The following is a 22,266-nucleotide window of genomic DNA, read 5'->3' on the forward strand; positions in this document are numbered from 1 at the left end:
TGTTTACAGTCGGTGTTTAAAATCCGTGTTTAAATATTTAAATCTGCTTCAGTCGAAGGAAACAGTCTTTGTGTGTTGTGCTCAGTCTTAGAATGTTTTAGCTAGTCGTTAAGTGTGTCCCCGGCTTTAAGGGCTGTTTACACTGACAATTACTACGTCTATAAAGTTTTAATAATCTAATTCTGAGGATAGAAAACAGCTGATAACAATACAAAGGATATTATTGGAATCACTTGCAGAATTTTTCCCAGCTGATGAGTGGACAAAAAAAAAAACCATTGACAGCCAATCAGATTCCATCCGACTTTAACAAAATTGAGCTTTTAAAACGGTGAGTTTTCTTTTCAGTGTGATGGAAAAGAGATTAGAAAACCTATGCATAAAAGAAAAAAGTCTGTCACACTGATGCCATGTGAATGTTCCTCCTGTATTAACAGACGTTCATTTAAATTAAATTGTTTATCGCACCGAACATTCGACTTTGTGTGAACAGGCCTTTAGCTGATTATTCTAACAAAATAATCTTAGTATATTTCATTTTATTATAATTAGATGTTTTACCTGATTTCTTTTTGGACATCTCTTAAAAAGCAAGAACAGAATTTAAGATGAATGTCAATGCCTCTTTTGGTCTTTTTGTCTGTTCAATCTTGACTGTCCTATAAAAATAAATATGACAACGCAGTCATATTTGTGTTATTAGATCAACACATTTTAAACACTGCACACTCTAAAAAATGCTGGGTAAAAAACAACCCAAGTTGGGTTGAAAATGGACAAACCCAGCGACTGAGTTGTTTTAACCCAGCGAATGGGTTAAATGTTTGCCCAACCTGCTGGGTAGTTTTATTTAACTCAATTATTGTTTAAAAATTACTGTATTGCTTGCTAAAAATGAACCCAATATATGTTGAAAATTAACATTTATTAAGTTTAATGAATAATAATTCAACAATAAACATTTATTGAATTGCTTATTAATAAATGTTCACCTTTTGATTATTATTGTTGCCTCTTGTAATTATGTGTCCGATTTTTAATTTCCAACCTATTTTGGGTTCATTTTAAGCCAGCCATATAGTAATTTTTAAACAATAGCTGAGTTAAATAAAACTTCCCAGCATGTTGGGCAAACATTTAACCCAATCGCTGGGTTTGTCCATTTTCAACCCAACTCAGGTTGTTTTTAACCCAGAGTGTATATATGATGCAACTCAAACTCAAAATCCTTCTGATTTTGATCCTAGAAATACAAGAAATTTTGACTCAAGAAATGCAAGGTGGTAATTACCCACAATGCCTTGCCAGTAACAGCCCCCCAGCTGTTCAAAGACTGCGAGAACAACATTTGCTGCTGGGCATTTAGAACTTCCTGTTACTATGACAACCACGGAACAATTCATATTCTGTGTGTCTCTCCTCTAATAAAGTGTGTAACATTAGAGCGTAATTGTATTTCTATGCAATATATGAAAACAGCCCTTTGCATTCAGGAATGCCTGATAGCAGTCGTCAAAAACGTCTGGAAGAATGGCAGACTCTTTGTCTGTATCGGAAGATTGTTTCAAGAGGTTTGGCTTTACAATATCACTAAACCTGGATCAAAAATGTAACCTTTAAATATAGCAAGCAAAACCAACCACAGTGCCGAAAACAGTGCAACTCGATAGGCATGCAATGCATATAAACTATCAATAGCTTTTAAAGGCATCATGGCGGAGGCTCTGAGTCTTTAAGATCACTTATAGTAACTTAATAGAAGTGTGGCAGGACCAAGGAGGTATGATGAGTGGAATGATAGCAGAATTCCTGGGAATTAGAAGGGATTTAGCAGACAATAGCAGGTATTCCCACTAGTGTAACTAGACCCTAGTTGGCGTCATGAGAGGCTTAAACTTCACATTAAACCAGTGTGCAGCTGACACAAAAGGCCGCACTAGACACAACAAGGGGAATACGGAGCAACACGCAGACGCATTAAGCTTATATATACACACTGAGAACAAAATAAACGCACATGCTGCATGAAGCAAAAGTTTATTTTGTTACCATTCAGACTGACACAAATTCACAAAGCAATATTAGCGCTTAATGAAGTATACGCTGTGCTCTCTGTGTTGAAACAACACTTTCCCACAGTGCATAATACGTTTCTCTTGATCTGAATCAACTCGCTATTTGCTGCAGTCTTCTCCACATTAGCTTTCTATGGAAATCCAAACAGGAAAAGAACTTAAATGCTAAAAATATCTCTAGGCATAGCAATGAGACAGGTAGATCAGGGCTCTTATCCGAAACAAATCCGTCTAAATCTTTTAAATGGCACACCACCTCACCATGAAATTTTGATTTTCCTCAGACTTTTGGAGAAGAGTTTATGGGAACTTTTAAATCTGTAATACCTCCAACTTTGAATGGCAGAATCTGTAATGATGACACATTATTATAAGCCCAGTTTGCATCGTAATGGTCATATTTTAATAAATAAATGTAAAAGACTGAATTAATAACAGAATTTTTTACAAAGTACATGCACACTACTGTTCAAATGTTTGAGGTTTGAAATATTAGGGGTTTTTTTTTTTCGAAAGAAGTCTCATGCTCAAAAAGTCTGCATTTATTTGATCAAAAATACTGTAAAAACTTAATATTAGGAAATATTATTACAATTTTAATATATTTTAAAATATAATTGATTCAAGTGACATTAAAGCATCATTACTCCAGTCTTCAGGGTCACATGATCTTTCAGAAATCATTCTAATATGCTGATTTGGTGCTCAAGTAACATTCCTTACTATTATCACAGTTAAAAACTGTGCTGCTTAATATTTAGTGAATAGAAATTTCAAAAAATAGCATTTATTGAAAGAAATATTTTGTAACAATGTAAAAGTCAGTCACTTTTGCTCAATTTAATGCTTCCTTGCCAAATAAAAGTATTGTTTTTTTACTGACCCCAAACTTTTGAACGGTAGTATAAGTAACATTTACCTGTGAAAACCCCGTCGCTATGATGCTACGATGTTGTCAGTGGTTGCTAATGTGAGGTTTTTTTTTTAGACAGTTGCTATGTTTCCTACAGTAGGGAGTGCTAAGTAGTCCAACTCAAAAAATTCAATTCTGTTTTGACTCAAATCCCTCCTTCAAATATAAGTTGATGAGATTTTATTTCTCAAGTTTTACCAAAAATATTGGAAAATATTTTACAAATTAACATCATTAGATCTAAAACTAACATGACAAAAGCCGATGGTCACCTTGCTGTGTGGAATATCCATCCCTGAGAGCTCATATGCTCATTCATTTCTCTCTGCTCACCGGAGCTCTCTGGCCCTCAGCCAAACTTCATCTCCCATCTGCCCAAACCCAGACACTCACTGAGACCTGCAGCTCGCTCTGCTTCCTGTCCTGGGACTTCAGGAATGAGAGCTGGGACACGGGAAAGTCAGACACTGAGCTTTCATCAGATTCCCTGGCTTAAGATGGTTTTCATGAGTCTATCACATACACACAAGATGAGACACACGTTCAGGCTCATGGAAACGCATATGTGCACTCCAAGGCCAGAAAGTCCAGTAAGCAAACTGCAGTGCTTAGCGAATACATTATAAATGTGCACTACTATTGTACATATTTAACGTGCATTTGCATTACTGTGATGGTAACACACTTCAGTAATCTGTCAAAGCTATTATACCAGATGTGTTAGTCAATTTAAGGCAAGTAAGCTCACTCAGTAGCCATCTTGGTAACATCCCCAGGCAGCTATTTTTTATGTGGGTAATAGGCATACAGTACAGCTCCTATATAGCACCTATATGCTTAAAGGGATAGTTCAGAAATTCTGTCAATATTTACTTACCCTCAAAAAGTCCTGTCTTCTGCTGAACGTAAAGGAATTTTGAAGAATGTGGGTAACCAAACAGTTGATGTTGACTTCATTGACTTCACTGACTATAAAATAAATATTAGCAGAAATTTTGAAAAGTTGCCTTAACCGAAATAAGCCGAAGTACTAAAATTAGAAAATGAAATAAAACTATAAATATTTACAAGTTTTTACAATAAAATTTACTAAAAAATAATCAAATTAAAATAAAAACTGAAAACATAAAAGCAAATTCAAAATGTTAATAAAAAAATTAATAGTATATTTAATACTAAAATAACCACTCCAACCCTGTTTGATAAGATTGTTCCATTATATATTTCAAATAAAATCTAATAAAATAAATCATAAATAAAAACTTTTACTAACTTGCTCAGTAAAATTATCTTCAAACTATCGTTCACCCTGGCATTAGTTGAATTAAAAAAAAAGAGAAAACATGAGCATAGATGACAGTTTATGCTAATTCCAGCTACAGCGTCCCATGTGGCGACATTGAGATTAATGCAACGGCTACTTTGTACATTGTGTTCTGAAACATTTAAAAAACAAAATCCTTCCACCACAAAGACAATGATATCCTCAGTAACCTTTTTTTTTTTTTTTTAACATAGTTTGGCTTGAGTGTCTTTAATCTAGCTTTCACTTTAGTCTAATGTATCATTTACCAGGTTTTCCACTCTTGCACTCTGATAACATTGGCAGGTTTAGGAAGGACAGTGAGGAATTCCCCTACACTATATGTATTCACCATGACCTCTCACTCTGTTTTTCCACCCTCCTTTTCTAACGGGAAGGAAAAGGTTAACCCCTTCGTTCTTGCTCGGGCCAGTTGTGTTGATTGCTAAAGTCAGCTGAGCTAAAAGGTGTGATGAGCTGTATTAAATGTCTATGGTGGTTTAAAAATACCTCTGGAGCGCATACGACCACCAGAACGGTGATCCGCGACACGACTGAGATAAAAAAGGCAGGTGTACACCATATTTTGCGTTACTGCCACCTTCTGCACATTGCTTCGTACTTCTGTTCCAAATCCGCCAAGGATGTATTAGCCACCTGGGTGCACGAGCCCGGCTTCTCTCCCTAACGGCGAGGGCATTTGTTGTCCTCGCTCTCCCCAAAAACTTGTGTCATCCTACCCCAGCTATGGCAGAGCGCCACATGCATGCATCTACATTTCCCCCACACTCTGGGGCAGCAGCTGTTTATGTTTCACTTTTAGCTCAGAGCTGTCATCAGTCCTTTCTGAAGGGCAACGTTATAAAGTTCTAACAGTCAGGGTGCACGAGATTGTTTTCCACGCAGTTGTGGTCGATAAATGGCTGATGCATCGCTGATCAGTCTCCTGGCTGTTATCGCACCCAGTGTTTGCGGGCTCGCATTAATATCATCCCCCGTATGGCAAGTGATGATTTCTCCGAAGACCATCCGTTTCTAGAGTTTCACACAAAGCGGGACACAATTTCGTCTGCTATATTTATCTCCCTCTAAGTTTTCAATTGAACAGTCACCAGAAGTCTCATGGCTAGCAGCTGGAGAAAACCGAAGTACAGGCGTCTGTCCTTAAGATCATCAACTAGTCAATTTAGTAAGGTCACCTACACAGTAGAGTTTACACTGCATCAGAGAATGCTGAATTTCAATCGGGAAGGTGCATTGCAAAGTCAGAGAGGAAAAACATGATGGCTTTAATATAATATAATCCATATTATATATATATATATATAAAATTTATAATATAATATATAATTATATTATAAATTACATGTGTGTACACATACATACACACACACACACACACACACTGCCCGGCAAAAAAAAAAGAAAAAAAAAAGCTGTTTGGATTTAAATAGCAAATTCTTAAAGGCACAGTATGTAGATTTTCGCTGCTGGAGGTCGCCTATTCAAAACAAAGGCGTAGCTTGATGATGCCGAGTTTGAGCGCGGAATCTTGGGAGATGTCGTCTTCACCTCACAGCCGGTGGAAAAGAATCGGGATGGAACTCGGGCAGAAATCATGTTCATGGATGAGATTATTAACGTTACTGTAGTATGAAGCAGAGCAGAACGGAGAGATGTGGGAGCTAAACGAGGCCGCTGGAGCAATTGCTAATGAGAGACGAGCTCGACACACGTCTTGAGAGAGGCGGGACTTTTATTATGCCACAGTCGCCGCTTCCACTTCTTCCGGTCAAGTGTATGAGGTAACACAGCGCTGTTTATCATATTAGATACATTTGAGTGTGTTGAAAATGATGTTCTAATGTTACTCTGAGCGTTCGCTCGGCAGCTGCTGTGAGACACTTGTTGCACACTGCAGTAAGCTAGATCGATTTTAGAATATCATATTAATAAATGCTGGATGGCTTGTGCTGATAAATGCAATTAATTTTACGTAATTAAATGTATTGTCTGATAGAGAAAATGCTGTATTACTGTTACCAAAAATAAAGCTGCATCTGATTATGCTATGTTAGCTACTTGACAAAAGTGTTTTTCTCTCAGGCATGGTAAAGCATGGTACTCGTGGAAAATCAAGAAAACTAGATTTAAACAATAAGACTAAACGTGTTGAGGTATATATAATTAGTTTTCTGTCTATAAATGTAACCAAACAGTTGTTCACTTGTCTAATAAAACACCTAATATATTAAAGCGTCTTTGGTGTTTCCATGGTTTCTACAAAATAAAACCGGAAATTGAGGGTAACGCAGGTATGACATCACTTTTCAGTGACAGAGACTTTTTCAGCGATATGAAGGATGCTATACTATTCTATAGGTACTCAAGATTAATATGAGATTGGCAGAAACTGTGTGTGACACCCCCCCTTTAAGAAATGAAAAGCTACACATTCCATCTGTTAGGTTTAGAAGAACTGTTGCCAAACATAAAACATGCTAAATAACAATCACTGCAATAATGATTCAATCATAGATTCTTAAGCATTTGCCTTTTTTTTTTGGGCCGGTCAGTGTATGTGTGTGTGTATATATATATTTAGCAAGCTTGTATGTTTAGGTTCAGTAATTTCACTTTAATAGGTCTTTTTCATTGCCATTAAACTGAAATAACTGAACATAAACATACAAGCTTGATAAAATGCTCATTTTAGAAGAACATTTCAGATGGCACTTAGCGGCTTTTGCATCTGAAGTCTTCATATATAAATATTCTTTTGGAGTGACACTTACATGTAAGACAAACTTAAAAAGTGAATAACTTGCCTTATAATAATATTAATGATAATGCAAAATTATATCCAGTGTAATACAAATCAAAAGGAAAACTTTGCAGGAGCACTTGGGCCTTGCTGATGAGGCTGTTGTGGTATATTAGACCAGAACGGTTAGGAAACACTGCAGCAATGTGCTAATTTATTGTGAAGTAACTGCTTTGGGAATAAAAGATTGTTTAATGTTCTGAGATATGTCCAAACACTAGAGCGAGAACACAGTCAATCTGCAACCTTTTATATGTTTACACTCCACTTGAAAGGAAACAACTTTATATCTTATGGGGCCCCTAAAAACAAACCAGAGCGAGAGGGAGTGGAATGCGGTTCAGCGTGGTTGGAACATCCATTAGAAAGCCAAAAATATGTTGTTGAGGCCTTTTGTTGGCGATTGCAACCACTTCTTAAATCTGAAATGACATGAGGTTTTCCCAAAACTGTCGGCACATACTGTACGAACGCAATAAAGCAGCTGGTGTGTGCGAGCCCGTGTGTGAAATCTCTCATGTGCTCGAGGAAGGCAAAGCACCCCGCAGCCTAAAATCATGCTGCTTATACTGATGTATCAAATATAACCCACCAGCAACGCTAAACAGAGCTCTAAGGAATTTAGATATAATGATGAACGCTTGCACTGTTGGACTGATAAAAACAAGTACATATATAAATAGATAAATAATAGACAAATTAGCAACTTTTTCAACACTAAATTGCAAAGTGATTGTGGAAAATCACTTTTAACTTACTAGAATGAATCATTTAGGGATATTACAACACTTTACAAGACAATCTGACTCTACTGCAACCAGTATGGTACAATAGCACTAAGATCCTCCCTTGAGAAAAGTATGTTTTCATTAAGGACTCCTGTATTATTTTTCTCATAAAGCTATTAAGCTACAAAATTAGTACAGAAATTAATCTTCATTGTGATCGGAGTATAGTCACTGTGATCCTGCTTTCTACATACTCCCAAAACCATTCCCCCTCACTTATGGAAAACAATTTATTGCAGTTTGTCTGCATTCTGGATTTTCCTAATAGCCTTTCTGACCACAGAAGGTCTGTTCGAAGGGGAAGAAGGGCCTAGAGTTATGGGGCCTTTTACCAAAAATAGACAAAGTGATGAAATTATTAGTTTTTCAGTAGCTGTTACATGTTTTGTGTAATAATTTTATCACTTTGAATAATACTGAAAATAAGTCTTTTGTTTTAAAATATGCACGATAATTTCCGCGATTCTTTTTATTTATAACATTTCATTGATTTGATTTTAGCTACAACATCATGATTGTTTTCTTCCTTATCAAGGAAAATTTCACAGTGCTGGTGTTTAGTTATAAAGTTGAGTACTTTTGATGATGAATCACAACTGTATATATATATATATTAGGGCTGTCAAAATTAACGCATTTGACAGGTAGGAAGGCCACAGATAAATATGACATTTGTTATAATGGGTTTATGTTAAGATTAATTTAAGTTCACTTAAAATTAAAGTTGTTACTTACATATATATATAATATATATATATATATATATAGCCCCTGAAACTAAACTGGACTTAGTGGTGTTGGTTGGAAAAAAAACAAGACAGAGACATAGTTTTCAAGCAGAGAAACTTCTGCAAGCTGTAAATCAAACATTACAGCTAAAGCCACTGGGAAGTTAGGTGCTTTATGACATCCCAGAGGCTGCTCTGTCCAAATGCATTTTATTAGAAAGCAAAAAAAAAAAAAAAAAAAAAACACAGCTCATAACGGTATTTGCAAAGCAACAGGCCAAAAAAACAAGCTGAGATACACCACTTTGCAAATAAAACTCAGATCCATTTATCTGGATTGATATTTTTGAATCATTTATAATCTTTTTAAAACGAGTGAATTAGCCGCCATTCAGGAGTCACTCACTATCTATATAAGGCAAGCCATTCAAATGCATTAATAAAGGGAAAAATAACTCAGTCCTTGCTGTTAAGTGATTCTGTCATGTACTGATGCCATTACAGGCATTTTGCACACATACAGCTACCGATCAATGCCTTTCAATGGCTCTGAGCTTGAAAGAGGATGATGGAAACGTGGGGGGTTCTGTTCGAAACACAACAAAAGATGCACAAATAGATCAGCGGGAGAGGAAGCTCCGATATAGCCCAGTGTCAAAGGTCCAAATGAAATCAGGTGGTTGGAATCAATGGTGGTCTGTGTTTGAATGCTCTAGAGGACAGAGCAGGAAGTGTGAATGGGAGAAAAACATGCCTTTATGAATGATGTCATTGAAATGGGACGAAGCGAGATGCCACTTTCAGAGAAGATGGCTTTTACAGTAATAGATGAGCGTTCAATGCACTATTTCAGCTCTAATAAAAACGCCGCACTCCAAAAGACAGGAGAGTGAAATGCACACAATGCACCGCTGGAGAACATCTATCTCTCTCCAGTCACGCCAAATGACACCAACATTTGAAATGTGTAAAACATGTGAGAACTACAATTCACATGCTCGCTCTAATAGAGAAAATATTAAACATCATTCTCTCTCAACCTTAGTCAAGCACTCTCCTGCCTCTAGCACATTATTTTAATTTGACTAGTTATTATACTCATGCATATATTTATATATTTAGAGGGGGGAAATGTATGAATTGGTCTTGGCTAGGTTTTTTTCCCTACTTTGATCTCAAAAAGAATTCAAATAAAATATCTTCAACGTTCATCTGTTCTGAGAAACTACTCAGAAATATAATAAATTCAGAATTTGGTAGAAGTGTTTGTATTTCCCTCAGTGACGCTGAGTACATTTATTTGGATTATCAGCATTCCACTAGAGATAAGAACAAAGGCACTCAGAGGTTTACAGTCTTGTTCAAGGTTTTTAAATTCAGAATTAATAATAAGCTGCTGCTAATTTGACTCTGCTTTTGATCCCGGTGAAGTAATTATTTCTATTCTTATGAACAACTTTAACTGTCATTTGCATGATATAATAATACTTTATTATTATCATTATTAAAAAAATAATAATAACAATAACCAGAGCAAAGGTCACTGAGTTGTTACCAGGGCATTGGTATGCAGTTGCTAGGGTGATGCTAGGTGATTGCTCACTGGTCAAATTCAAAAGATCCCACCCCCAAATCACAATATGCGATTCTGATTTCTAGAAATGGCTTGGGTCCCTCCTGTAATGTAAGTCTATGGGTTTTTTTTTTTTTATTATTATTTTTTTTAGATGTTTGATGATCCACCAGATCCACCCAAAATCACTTAGAAATGAATTAGCACACTTCTCAATAAGCCATACAATTTAAGGTACCACTCATGTGTGTAGCACAAACTGTGTTTTACAGAGTTTTAGTGCTTTTTTTTTTATTTATTTTTTACTTATTTTACTTATTTTTTACATATTTATATATATATAAATATTTTGTTTTCATTTTAATTTTTCTGTTTTCATAGTAATTTGTTGTGTTTTGACATTTTTATTACTTTTTTGTGTTTATGGGTCAGTGACATGACATGCATATTTTTGTGTCCAAGTGCATTATTTCCTTTTAAAATAATTTGATAAATTCATGACAAAATTCATGACACTTTATTCTATAAAACCTATGTAGTTTAAATTCATTTTTAGTACATTTAAATAATACATATTATTTTGTTTTGTTATCTTAAACCCCCAAAATATCATGTGGTGCAACTGTCTGAACAAATGAACAGACTATATAAAATGGTGTTTTAATAATAAAAATGTAAAAACTAAAGACTATTTTAGGACTATTTTTATCATTTTAGGTTTAAAACTAACAAATTTTATAAATATCAGTAATTTTAAAGCTGTTGAGATTATTGAAAAAGTTTTGTCCAGCAATTTGAATGTCAGGGTGGCACAACTGCAAACATGGCACTTTTATTATGAATTGACAAGGTAATAACAGTAAACATGATACTGCATCATCCAGAGGACCTCAACTGATAATTGTGGAAGAGTGAAAAGGTTTGTAGATCTCTCTGCTAATTTCAAGTACAGTATGGGTAGGTTGGTACACTTTCCATGTCAGGTGGTACAACTACAGTATATACAAACAACTATTTGGTTGTACCGCCTGAAATAAAAGTCAAAAAGTGAATTTAAACACTTTGAAATGTTATTTAACAACTGAAACTTGTTTAAACACATTGTTCATTACTCAAAAATTATGTATTACATCAGTTTTGAAAATATTTTTTAAAAACACCTTTTTTGAAGCTTCATTTGTCAATGAACCTTATGTGTTTTACACTCAAAAAAGTACTTCAGGGGACCTGTTACCACAACTGAAATAAATGCATGGTTGCAAGTTAAAAATTTATTAAATTTATTATTTTAACTAAACCTTTTAAGTTGCAAACATTATTTTGTAGAGTTCTGATGATATAATAATGTTGATCATTACATCAGCTTAATATCATCTGTAATTTAAACTCAAATTTCTGCGTTAATTGGTCTTTTTTTTAAATTAGGTTGTAGTAACTTAATGAAATTGTCTTGATAACTTTGGAAATTAGGCAGTGGATTTCTAGTTCCCAGCATGCTTTGCATAGGACTGGATAAGGAGAATAAATGTTGAAATTAATTTATTTGTTTTTAGTGAAGGGAAAGACAATGTTTAATGCTGTTATGTTTGACATTAAACGAGTTTCTGTAATGAAGTTTTTGTGGTTACCATTGTGCTGAAGAGATGAAGGTAAACACAACATTGACTCAATAAGCAGTGACTGCACTAATGCCAGTGACAAGTGATATCTTACTTGTTCTTTAAATAGACATGCTACATTTAGCATGTGCTATGATAGCTGTTGATTTGAATTGAAATAGATAAGATTAATTGGTTCCAAGGCTACAAATCTGGCAGTTGGAGGGACTTAATTTTGAGCAATCAACTTAAAAAATTTGTGTTTATGCTACAAATTAAGTTCCTCTAACTCAATGTAGTTGGTTGAACATAAATTCACTCAAAGTTGTCATGACTCAAAAAAAATTATGCAAACGGTTGTTAATTTTTGTTGTTGTTGAGCCAACACATTATTTTTTAGAGTGTAGTTCTTAGTCTCAGTTTAGTTGTTTTAGAACTTCAACTTAAAATGAGAAAATGAAAAATGTTACTCTGACAGCTATCGCTAAAATAAAATATTATGCGTGTTTTTTCTTTTAATTTTCATTTTTTGTTAACAATAATAACCCTGATGTTTTAAATGTTGCAGATATAGACACAAGTATAAAGATAGTCAAGGACAGATTTTCATCAAGTCATTTGTCATTCGGCTACATCTATTAAAGTGCATGACAAGTGCTGACATGCACACCAAAGGAAGACTTCATCACATTTGTTAACATCAGATCATCGCTTCTTTTTGGAGACTGTCGATTTCAAGCCTGTGTTTTCTCGTAAATCAAATCAACGTCAGCTCCAACATATCATGCCACGTCTCTCCAAGGCCAGGGTGACATGAAAACAGCACGGCCTGTGATGGGAGTGCTATACTACGGGTGACTGTTAAGTGCCTGCACATGTGTAAATCAAGTAAATCTTCCTCTACCTCCAGGTCCCAGGAGAGGACTTTGACCGCCATGCCTAGCAGTATAGGAGAGCAGCATAGCGAGGTCGTTTGGACACACAGCCGTCCAACGCAATAACAGGCCCGCGCTCCTCAGAGAGCCATCAGGATCAGCAAAGGCTTAGCGGTGGAAGCCTGTAACAACAGAGCTCTGTCTCTGTGCATCTAAGAGGAGCAGAGAACAATGTAGCCTCATATTGCTTCACCTTGAACACACAAGGCCCCAGCAGACTACAGGCTGATGAATAATTCTCATTTGAGGCTGCATTTTTTATTTTGCAAAGATAAAATGGTATCTCATTAACTGTCAAAAGAAACAACATGTGTAAGATCTGAAAATCCAAATGAGTCCTGTAGAAAAATAGACATTTAAATTATTAGCACTATGGTTGGCATCAAAACCGACACATTAGAAAGGAAGACAATTTTCTAAATAGCTTTATGGAAGTCTAGAAAAATCACAATTGGTTTACAATCTTCTTTTTGCTCAGTTTACTTCCTTCATTTAGGGTGACTGAGTCATTTTATTAGCGATTAGACCAAAAAAGCTCCGGGTCCTGCAGTATTGAACCTCAGATTGTAATTTGCTCATAATGTGGAGAAGGGGAATATGCAAATAAAGTCTGAGTATTTTGTGTTTGCAGTTTTGCCCGTGGGCAGCTTGTCCCGCGACACAAATCATCAATTAAGATCCCAGCAGGGATCTCGGCATTTAAATTAGCCCCATCCAACAACTTTTATCTTCCAGACAAAACATTACAGCCTCCCATGATCGCCTGCACCACAGAAATAAAACAGCTGATTAAATGAGATTCAACTTTGGGCGGAAAATGGACATGCAATGTCACTCTTATGTTGTATTATGTATGAGTAGATTCTACATTTGTATGATATTTGCTCTTGGCTAAAATAATTCTATATTTGACACTAAAGAAATTCAAATCTACAACTCTGTGAGAACTTTGTTGAGGCCTGTACTGGAAAAACTAAGCTGATCACATCCTAATATTTGTAAAGGGAAAAAGTGCTATTTACTTAAATACATTTAGAATTTTTTTTTTTTTTCTGAATAGTTTTGGCATATTGTGAAAAGTGTTATGTCTGTGTATACTTTAGCTACATATTAAATTAAGTCAGTCGGAAAGAGGATTTGAGATTTTCTCACCACATTCCTGCAGTTTGAAACTACATTTCAAATGATCTAATTATAGTTTCATTTATGAAACAGTGCTCACTTGCAGTTATTCTGATATAAACCTAGCATGAAGAACAAAATGAGCATTTTAGATTTCCAGAAAGAGTATTAAAAATGACAAGCTTGTACAAATGTGCTTCATAAGCTCGCAAACAGTTTAAAACAACCCTTAAATATCCAAATTTCCTGTCAACTGCCATTTAGTCCTTTATTATTTAACCTGACGACTTAAAATTTTGGAAAAAAGGCTGTTTTGTCACGTTTCTTACTTTACCTTTAAGACGTTCACTGTTTTTCAAATGTCAGCTTGCTAGTTTAGGTAGAGAATCCAAATTTGCAGAAAAATACACAGCCCTAAAGGTGCAATGAAGGATGTTCAAGTCAGTAACTTTACAAAGGAACAAGTCTATATCTGATGAGGAACTTCATTATTTACAGTACAATGTAACGTTGTCTCTCTGCAAGTCAGAACGGAACAATCAGCTTCGTGTTTTACAAATCAGAGGACAAATCTAAGAATACACAAGAGAATAATACTGTACCACATGTATGTAAACAGTATGCATGGAGCCAACAGAAAAGAGTCATTAAATTGACGGCTTAAAAATATAACCATATAGTTTAACTATGATAACTATACTAAAAACCACAATGAGCATGTTTCCAATATAGTATTTCTAATATTTTTTTTTTACTGTAATCCGCCATTTACCTAAAACCAGTCAGGTGGCGAATTATGGAAGGTTTGGGGGAGTCTGTCCACAAATAAGCACCACCCCAAGTAGCCAAAGTACAAACAAGACGTGGGACCTTAGCAAACACTTTTTTTTAAAAAAAACATATATGGGATTTTTTACGCAACATGCACCCATAAAAGTTGGATTACCAAGTTACTCAAGAGAGCATATTTTCAATCGACGCTAGTCGCTAGCAAACAGACATCGCATTAGTCTAAGGTGGTAACCATAACAACAGTATGCTGCTCGAGCACTTGCAGTTATTTGTCAGTATCGTACGAATTATAAACAAAACGTAAAACATGTCAGTATTAATAAAATCTTTATTACAGATTCACATATCACAAAAACGTTTGTGTTTTGTTTAAAAATATATATATATTTACAATATTGTCATCGGAGACAAAAAAAAAAAAAGTATTCGCGAAGAAAAATGTAGCCTACCTATATTCGTAAAATAAAAAGTTGACTCCGTGTTTTTATTTTCCTAAACTCTGCCTTGATAATGTGCGATAATCACATGTCAAACTGGAAAAAGTTATAAATGCCAGATAAACATTTACTGCGCAGTTTCAAAACTGACCAGTCATAAAGTAAAATACAAATATTATCTTGTAGTACTCATTAAAAGCCATTAGATTTATATGTAATACTCATTAAAAGACATAAGCAACAAAACAATAGAGATAACAAAATATATCCCAATTAAAATTCTAAACATGAATTTACATGCGTATATGTTGCGCGTTATGATTATGAAGAATTATTAGTCATGTAACATTATCGCTGCAAAATAGATTGCAAAACGCCCTTTAAAACCCAACAAAAATGTCGACACAAAAATTACCACCACATTTCACAAGTCCAAACGCATCATCCACCATAAATTCATCCACAAAGACGCGCTCCCCAAACTGCACGGGCATCTTCTACCGTCTTTCCTCTCTTCCTCCCTCCTTCTATCGCACTCGTTCTCTTCCTCCTCCTCCCTCCCGCTCACTCACGCGCTCTCTCTCTTTCCCCTCACTTTCTCTCTCCCTCTCTCTCTGTCTATCATTCTCTCCCCTCAGCCCTCGGCCAGTCTGTATGAATAATGTCCTGCCTTTTGTAATGAGAGCGAGAGGGAAAAAAAACAGGCTGAAGTGTTCGCCCGCTCCGCGCTCTGACATTGAAAATGAATGACAGCTTACCTGAATGCCAATCTTCATCAGACTGACACCAGGCTGACAACACAGCCTATACTCCCCTACACAAGCCGTGACGTCTGCCATATCAGACCCCTCCCACCATCTCCCCCCTCCTCTCTCCCTCTCTCTCCCCGTACCCCTCTCTGCCGAGTGTACACCTCCGCGGTTCCTCTTCCTCTGGCATTATTCCGTGCCGTACCAAACACCCCGGGCCCTGCACGCGCATCTCCGGTTCATTAACGGTGGAGCCCGCTGGCCCCCTATCGGCATCAAATGAGACCTACATTCGGCTGCAGGTCGCCTTGGCTGTTAGCCTAGTTGGAAAGCAGAGGAAAACTATTTATTTGTGCCACAAGAAAAAAAAAAAAAAAAAAACACTTGGTCAAATCCCAAATGTATATTTAGTTATTCTTAAAGAAATTTAACCCATAGGTTATGAGAAAAGTTGCGCCAGAGAAAGGCTAATCTGGAAAAATGCCATATAAATCCCAATAAAGGGAACTAGGCTATATATAATTTCCTGTAGCCTATAGAGACGCACAGTGTGATAGCCTAATACTAAGATAATGTGTCAATAACATTAAATAATTGTCTTTTAAATTGTCACTGTACTGTAGCCAAAGCAAATCATCAATATGAAAAATATATTCAAATAAAGGTAATAATGGAAAGAGAAAGTCCATAAAAATGGCGAAAATACAAACCAACATATAATAGGCCTACACACACACACAATCAGTGAGCTTGCAGGGCAAAGAAATTGTTTATACTGTACGTAGCCTACTACATATGCCCAGTATTCACAAAAACTACAACTCCCAGCATTCAGTTCGCCAGACACTACAACCTGATTGGTCTATTTGCGACACAGGAAGTGTGGAGATAAACAGAAGCGACTGGGTTTCCATGGAAATATTTTATACTTTCTGCAGCTTGCATCTAGGCGTAAATCAGTATTATTATTCAGAATTTCGTAGCTGGTTTCATCATTTGGTTATTTTATAAGGTAAGCAAACGGCTTAGCCGTAAAAGGCTAACAAGGGATAGTTTGCTAGTTTAAGCACGTAATTTTGATGAACTGCATGCTTTCCACAGTTTACTTCGTAAAATGCTTGTAGAACTGAATTAAAAAAAAAACAGCTTGACAGTAAATTTCTAGTAATAGCAGTTTGAAGACGATGGGAGCGCCACATGGTTTGTTTTCATAACATCGGCTTGATATAATTACAAGCTCTGCGGATTTAGCGCGCGCGTCCATCATAACACGCTGTCTAAACACAAGAAATACTTCTCTATTTCAGGTACACGCAGCGTGAGAGGTGAGGATGGCCGATGTGGTTTTAGGCGTTGGGACAGGTGTGTTTATCATTGCTTTAATCTGGATAGTGACTCTCGTGCTCGCCATCGTTCTGTCGCGCGCAACCGGTCCAACAAAGTAAGAGTAACTTTATACGTTTGTGTTTTCGACACAGAATTTGCATCTGCATTGCTCTGTAGTGTTGAATCATGAATAATCTTGATGTTATTGCCTCACCAGGTTAGGGATCATCCCTATATTTCTTCTGGCGCTCACCATCACACTGGTTTTAGTCTTTTTCCCTCGCGCACCTGAAGTTCCATCCCCTGAGAGAGCAGTTCAGGTGAGTGCATCGTGACACACACACCGGCCACTCTGTTGGGTACACCTGACTTGTAACGGGTTGGACTCCCATTTGCCTTCAGAATGGCCATAATTCTTCGTGGCATAGATTCAATAAGGTCTTGGATACATTCCTAAGATTTTGGTCCATATTGACATGATTGCATCATGCCGTTGCTTCAGATTTGTCAGCTGCACATTCAAGATGCGAATATCCCCTTCCACCACATTCCAAAGGTGCTCTATTGGATTGAGATCTGGTGACTGTGGAGGCCTTTGAGCATTGAACTCATTGTCATGTTTGGGATGATCAGTAACAATACTCAGATAGGCTGTGATGTTTGAACAGTGCTTAATTGGTACTAAGGGGACCCAAAGTGCGCCAAGAAAATATTCCCCACACCATTACACCACCAGCAGCCTGAACCGTTGATACAAGGCAAGATGGATCCACGCTATCAAGATGTTTGTGCCAAATTCAGCCCTCTACCATCTGAATGTCACAGCAGAATTGAAGACTTGTCAGACCAGGCAACATTTTTCCAATCTTCTATTTTCCATTTTGGTGAGCCCATGCAAATTGTAGCCTCAGTGTCCTGTTATTAGCTAACAGAAGTGGCACCCGGTGTGCTCTTCTGCTGCTGTAGCCCATCTGCTTCAAGGTTCGACGTGTTGTGTGTTCAGAGATGCTCTTCTGCAGACCTCGGCTGTAACGAGTGGTTGAGTTACTGTCGCCTTTCTATCATCTTGAACCAATCTGGCCATTCTCCTGTGACCTCAGTCATCGACAAGGCATTTTCACCCACAGAACTGCCACTCACTAGATATTTTCAGACCATTCTCTGTAAACCCTAGAGGTGGTTATGCATGAAAATCCCAGTAGTTCAGCAGTTTCTGAAATATTCAGACAAGTCCGTCTGGCACCAACAACCTCGCCACATTCAAAGTCACTTAAATCACCTTTCTTCCTCATTCTGTTCAGTTTGAACTTTTCAGCAGATCATCTTGACCATGTATACATGCTTAAATGCACTGAGTTGCTGCCATGTGATTGGCTGATTAGATATTGGCGTTAACGAGCAGTTGGACCTACTTGCCAACTTTTTAAAATGAAAAGTTAATGTACAAGTGATTTGATTATTGTTTTGTAAGCTTATTGAATTCTGATCTTCATGCTTGAATAGAGTGTTAGGTGCACTGTACAGCTCTGTGTCTGAGTTATATTTGACAAAGACATGTGCTAGTTTATCTCTCCTCAACAGCAGACAAGCACAAACACAACAGCTTTTTCCCAAAGTCTGTCTTTGCCAAAACCAGCGCTCTGAGCTGCCAAGTCACCCTCTTGTCTGCACAAACAAAAAGCGAACCATTTACCTTTCAGTCTTCAATAGCAAAACAGAAACATGTTGACTGAATCAAACATTCTCTTGTCTTCAACCTAAAATTAATATATTACCCCCTGCTCTCAGCTTGAAAAAGATTACATTTGTTTTGATACATAGACTTGAGATCTCACAGGTTACATAGTGTAGTTCATTCCTGTAATATCTTGCAAAAGATGTTCTCAGATTTACAAATCAGGTTTGAGATGTTAGGTGTTACATTTTCTGATGTCAACAAGCACTTTTTTGGACTTTTAGAAAACAAGGTATGTTTGTGCAGGTACGTTAGTTTTTAATAATGAATATATGGTCTGATAGTTGCCTAAATTGAAAAACAATCTCCATAATTTTTCCACAGTGGCTTTCTGTTGTAACCAAGTCTCTCATTACTATAAGCATGCATGTAGTACCATTCCTTGTGCTAGTCTCTGATTTGTGCATAACGGCAAATCCATGTTACACCCATTGCTGATTTGCTTGCAGCGGGTATGACCAGATAACAGTTTTTTTCTTGATAGGTAACAGTGTGTTGTATGAGAAACGGGTAACCCCTCGCTGTTGTACAAAGGAATAATATCACAGTGCCAATTAGGCCGGCCCCAAACAGGAGCTCACTGCCGCACATTCGATGCCACATTAATAAAACATGGCCTCTGCTCTGTGCTTCGCTAGCCAGCTAATTGGCAAATTAGAAAGTGAGATGCGTTAAACGAGAGAACACTGCATTCGCTGGAGACAGATCCCCCTCCCACATACACATGCATATACACACACAAAGACATCTCTCTGTCTGTAGTTTAATGTAGGTTGTGGCCTCTCCCATGATTTAGGCCTCATACTCTAGTTCAGGTCCGTAGGGACGTAGAGTGTCATTAGTATTCAACGCTATCACCCTGTTCAGCTTTAATTCTAACATGGAAGAAAACAGACAGCAGAGTAAGAAATAATGGCAAGAAAGAAGTTATAGTTTTCAGAGAGAATGCTTGAATAAGTGTAAATCCTGCTACATGATTATTTAAACAAAAAACATTAAATTAAGGATACTGATACAGATCTATGTATCAACATTTTATGTCTATTACCATACACTTTTAAAAAATGCTGGGTTAAAAACAACCCAAGCTGGGTTGAAAAAGGACAAACTGGACAAAAATGGGTTGTTTTAACCCAGTGGTTGGGTTAAATGTTTGCCCAACGTGCTGGGTAGTTTATATAACCCATCTGTTTAAAAATTACTATATGGCCAGCTTAAAACGAACCCAAAATAGGTTAGAAATAAAATTAAAAATTAAACACATAATTACTAGAGGCAACAATAATAAACAAAAGGTGAACATTTATTAATTAGTAATTTAATAAATGATTATTGTTTCATTATTATTCATTAAACATATTAATAAATGTTAATTTATTAAACATGTTAATTAATGTTAATTTCCAACATACTTTGGGTTCATTTTAAGCAAGCAATACAGTAATTTTTAAACAATAGTTGAGTTAAATAAAACTACCCAGCAGGTCAAACATTTAACCCAACCACTGGGTTAAAACAACCCAGTTTGTCCATTTTCAACCCAACTTGGGTTGTTTTTAACCCAGCATTGTGTAGATCTTTTTTTTATCTAGTTTACATGTATTAAATGTTCTATATTTCTAGTTTTAAATAGTAGTTTATACACTAGTTTATATTATATAATTGTTTTCTATTTTAATATATTTTAAAATGTAATTTATGCTTGTGATGTCAAAGCTGAATTTTAAGCAGCCAATACTCGTTTTTAGTGTCATATGATCATTCAGAAATTTTAATATTTCTTATAATCAATGTTTAAAACAGTTGTATTTTTAGTTTCACACTGTTCTCAATATCATTTAGGTAAAAATACTGTCTGTATGGCACTTTAATGTGTCTTGTGCTGTGTTAAATGTTTTAGTGAGGTGCCTTGGGTTGCAGTCAGAATTTCTTAAAAGAACCCTGCTGACCTCTAGTGGAGAAAAGCAGAACATACTAAATGTATTTCATGTTAATTAAAAATATTAATGGAAACATCAAAGCCCTCATGGCTTTAATTACTTTCCAGTAACTGTATAATATGTTAAATAATTCACGGTGTAAGCCTGTGATATTTTTCAGATAGTGGATATGTTCTTCATCGGCCGGTACGTGCTCCTGTCCTCGGTGAGCGTGGTGTTCTTGGCAGCCCTGTTCATGTTGCTGCCCTTACATTTCCTGGAGCCCGTGTATGCCAAGCCCCTGAGAACACACTAGACTGTGAGGCTTCATGTGCCAAACTCCTACAGATATCCCAAAGCAGGGCAGCCAACCTGGCAGCGCCGTCATTCAACGAGCCCCGCTTGAGATGAGAGGACAGCAGAAGGTTCCAGGGCTTTTGTCTTCCTGTCCAAATCAGAGACGTCCACATCTCTCTGAGAGCACAACATAGAGTGGCCTGCATGCAGCATGTGCATTGCAAACATTTTCAGGAGGTCAAGTTTTTCATGTAGAGTTTCAAAGTTAGATGTGTAATTGAAGAATTTATTAATTTTCTGTTTTGTTTTTTTCTCTGAGGCTTTCTTCCTGTGTTACAATTTCGTAATTTTTACAGTTAAAAAGAATAAAATTTATTTTTATGTCAAACTTCCACTTTGTTCATTTCTTCAATTAGAGGTGTTTGCTAAGGAAGTATCACTATTATTATTGCTCATAGTCAGGATTAAGGTTTTCGAAAAACTCATAACCCTGAGTATGAAACTGAGTATTAAGCTGTGATTGGATCATTGAGTCAATGGGTAGCAAATAAGAACCAGATCAGTCCAATTCATGAATGACTCCTTCAGACTGGTTTTGTGAACTGAAACTGATCATTAAATGGTTAGTTCACCCAAAAAATGAAATATCTGTCATTTACTCACCCTCATGTTGTTCCAAACATAAGACCTTCATTCACCTTCATAACACAAATTAAAATATTTTTGATGAAATCCAAGGGATTTTTTATCCCCTATAGAAAGCAACGTAATAACCGTCATTCAAGGTAGAGAAAAGTAGTAAAGTCATTGTTAAAATAGTCAATGTTACTACAGTGGTTCAGCCTTAATGTTATGAAGTGATGAGAATACTTTTTGTACTGAGCCGACATTCAGACATAAACACGGAATCGCTGAACTGCATTCACTGCGTCAACTGCGTACGAGTCTGACAGGGTAGAGAAGAAATGGTTGAATAAAGTCGTTATTTTTGTTTTGTTTTTGTGCACAAAAGTATTCTCGTCACTTCATTACATTAAGGTTGAACCACTGTAGTCACGTTGACTGTTTTAATAGCTTTTAATATTCTTTACTACTTTTCTGGACCATGAATGATGGTAATTAAGTATGGGGGATAAAAAAAAAACAACCAAC

The 22,266-nt window shown here is 36.4% G+C and overlaps 2 protein-coding genes across 10 annotated transcripts in view; one reads left to right on the forward strand and one right to left on the reverse strand.

Moving 5' to 3' along the window:
• pknox2 (pbx/knotted 1 homeobox 2) overlaps nucleotides 1-22,266 on the reverse strand; it is a 99,023-nt gene that overhangs the window by 68,382 nt on the left and 8,375 nt on the right. Inside the window, exon 1 of one of the 9 annotated variants that reach the window (XM_051908705.1) lies at nucleotides 14,194-14,218. The exons of 3 other annotated variants lie outside the window; for them this stretch is intronic. The gene's annotated coding sequence lies outside the window, so the exon portion shown is untranslated. Of the gene's footprint in view, nucleotides 1-3,260; nucleotides 3,286-3,865; nucleotides 3,890-14,193; nucleotides 14,219-15,503; nucleotides 15,642-15,846; nucleotides 15,940-22,266 lie in introns of those variants that run through there. 5 more of the 9 variants (XM_051908692.1, XM_051908701.1, XM_051908695.1 and 2 more) reach the window with 5 other exon arrangements.
• Nucleotides 16,679-21,502, forward strand: tmem218 (transmembrane protein 218). The gene is made up of 4 exons (XM_051908706.1): nucleotides 16,679-16,849; nucleotides 17,145-17,278; nucleotides 17,381-17,483; nucleotides 20,999-21,502. The coding sequence occupies exons 2-4, from the start codon at nucleotides 17,169-17,171 to the stop codon at nucleotides 21,131-21,133; spliced, it is 348 nt and encodes a 115-aa protein (XP_051764666.1). The 5' UTR covers nucleotides 16,679-16,849; nucleotides 17,145-17,168; the 3' UTR covers nucleotides 21,134-21,502.

The sequence above is a fragment of the Ctenopharyngodon idella genome, chromosome 10 (assembly GCF_019924925.1).
Source record: "Ctenopharyngodon idella isolate HZGC_01 chromosome 10, HZGC01, whole genome shotgun sequence".
Lineage (NCBI taxonomy): Eukaryota > Metazoa > Chordata > Actinopteri > Cypriniformes > Xenocyprididae > Ctenopharyngodon > Ctenopharyngodon idella.

Excerpts from the sequence above, each read along its gene's own strand:
- tmem218 (XM_051908706.1), top strand. The coding sequence starts at position 17,169 with ATGGCCGATGTGGTTTTAGGCGTTGGGACAGGTGTGTTTATCATTGCT. Across the intron at positions 17,279-17,380 it reads CGCGCAACCGGTCCAACAAA|GTTAGGGATCATCCCTATAT; the intron begins GTAAGAGTAACT and ends TTGCCTCACCAG. Across the intron at positions 17,484-20,998 it reads CCCCTGAGAGAGCAGTTCAG|ATAGTGGATATGTTCTTCAT; the intron begins GTGAGTGCATCG and ends GATATTTTTCAG.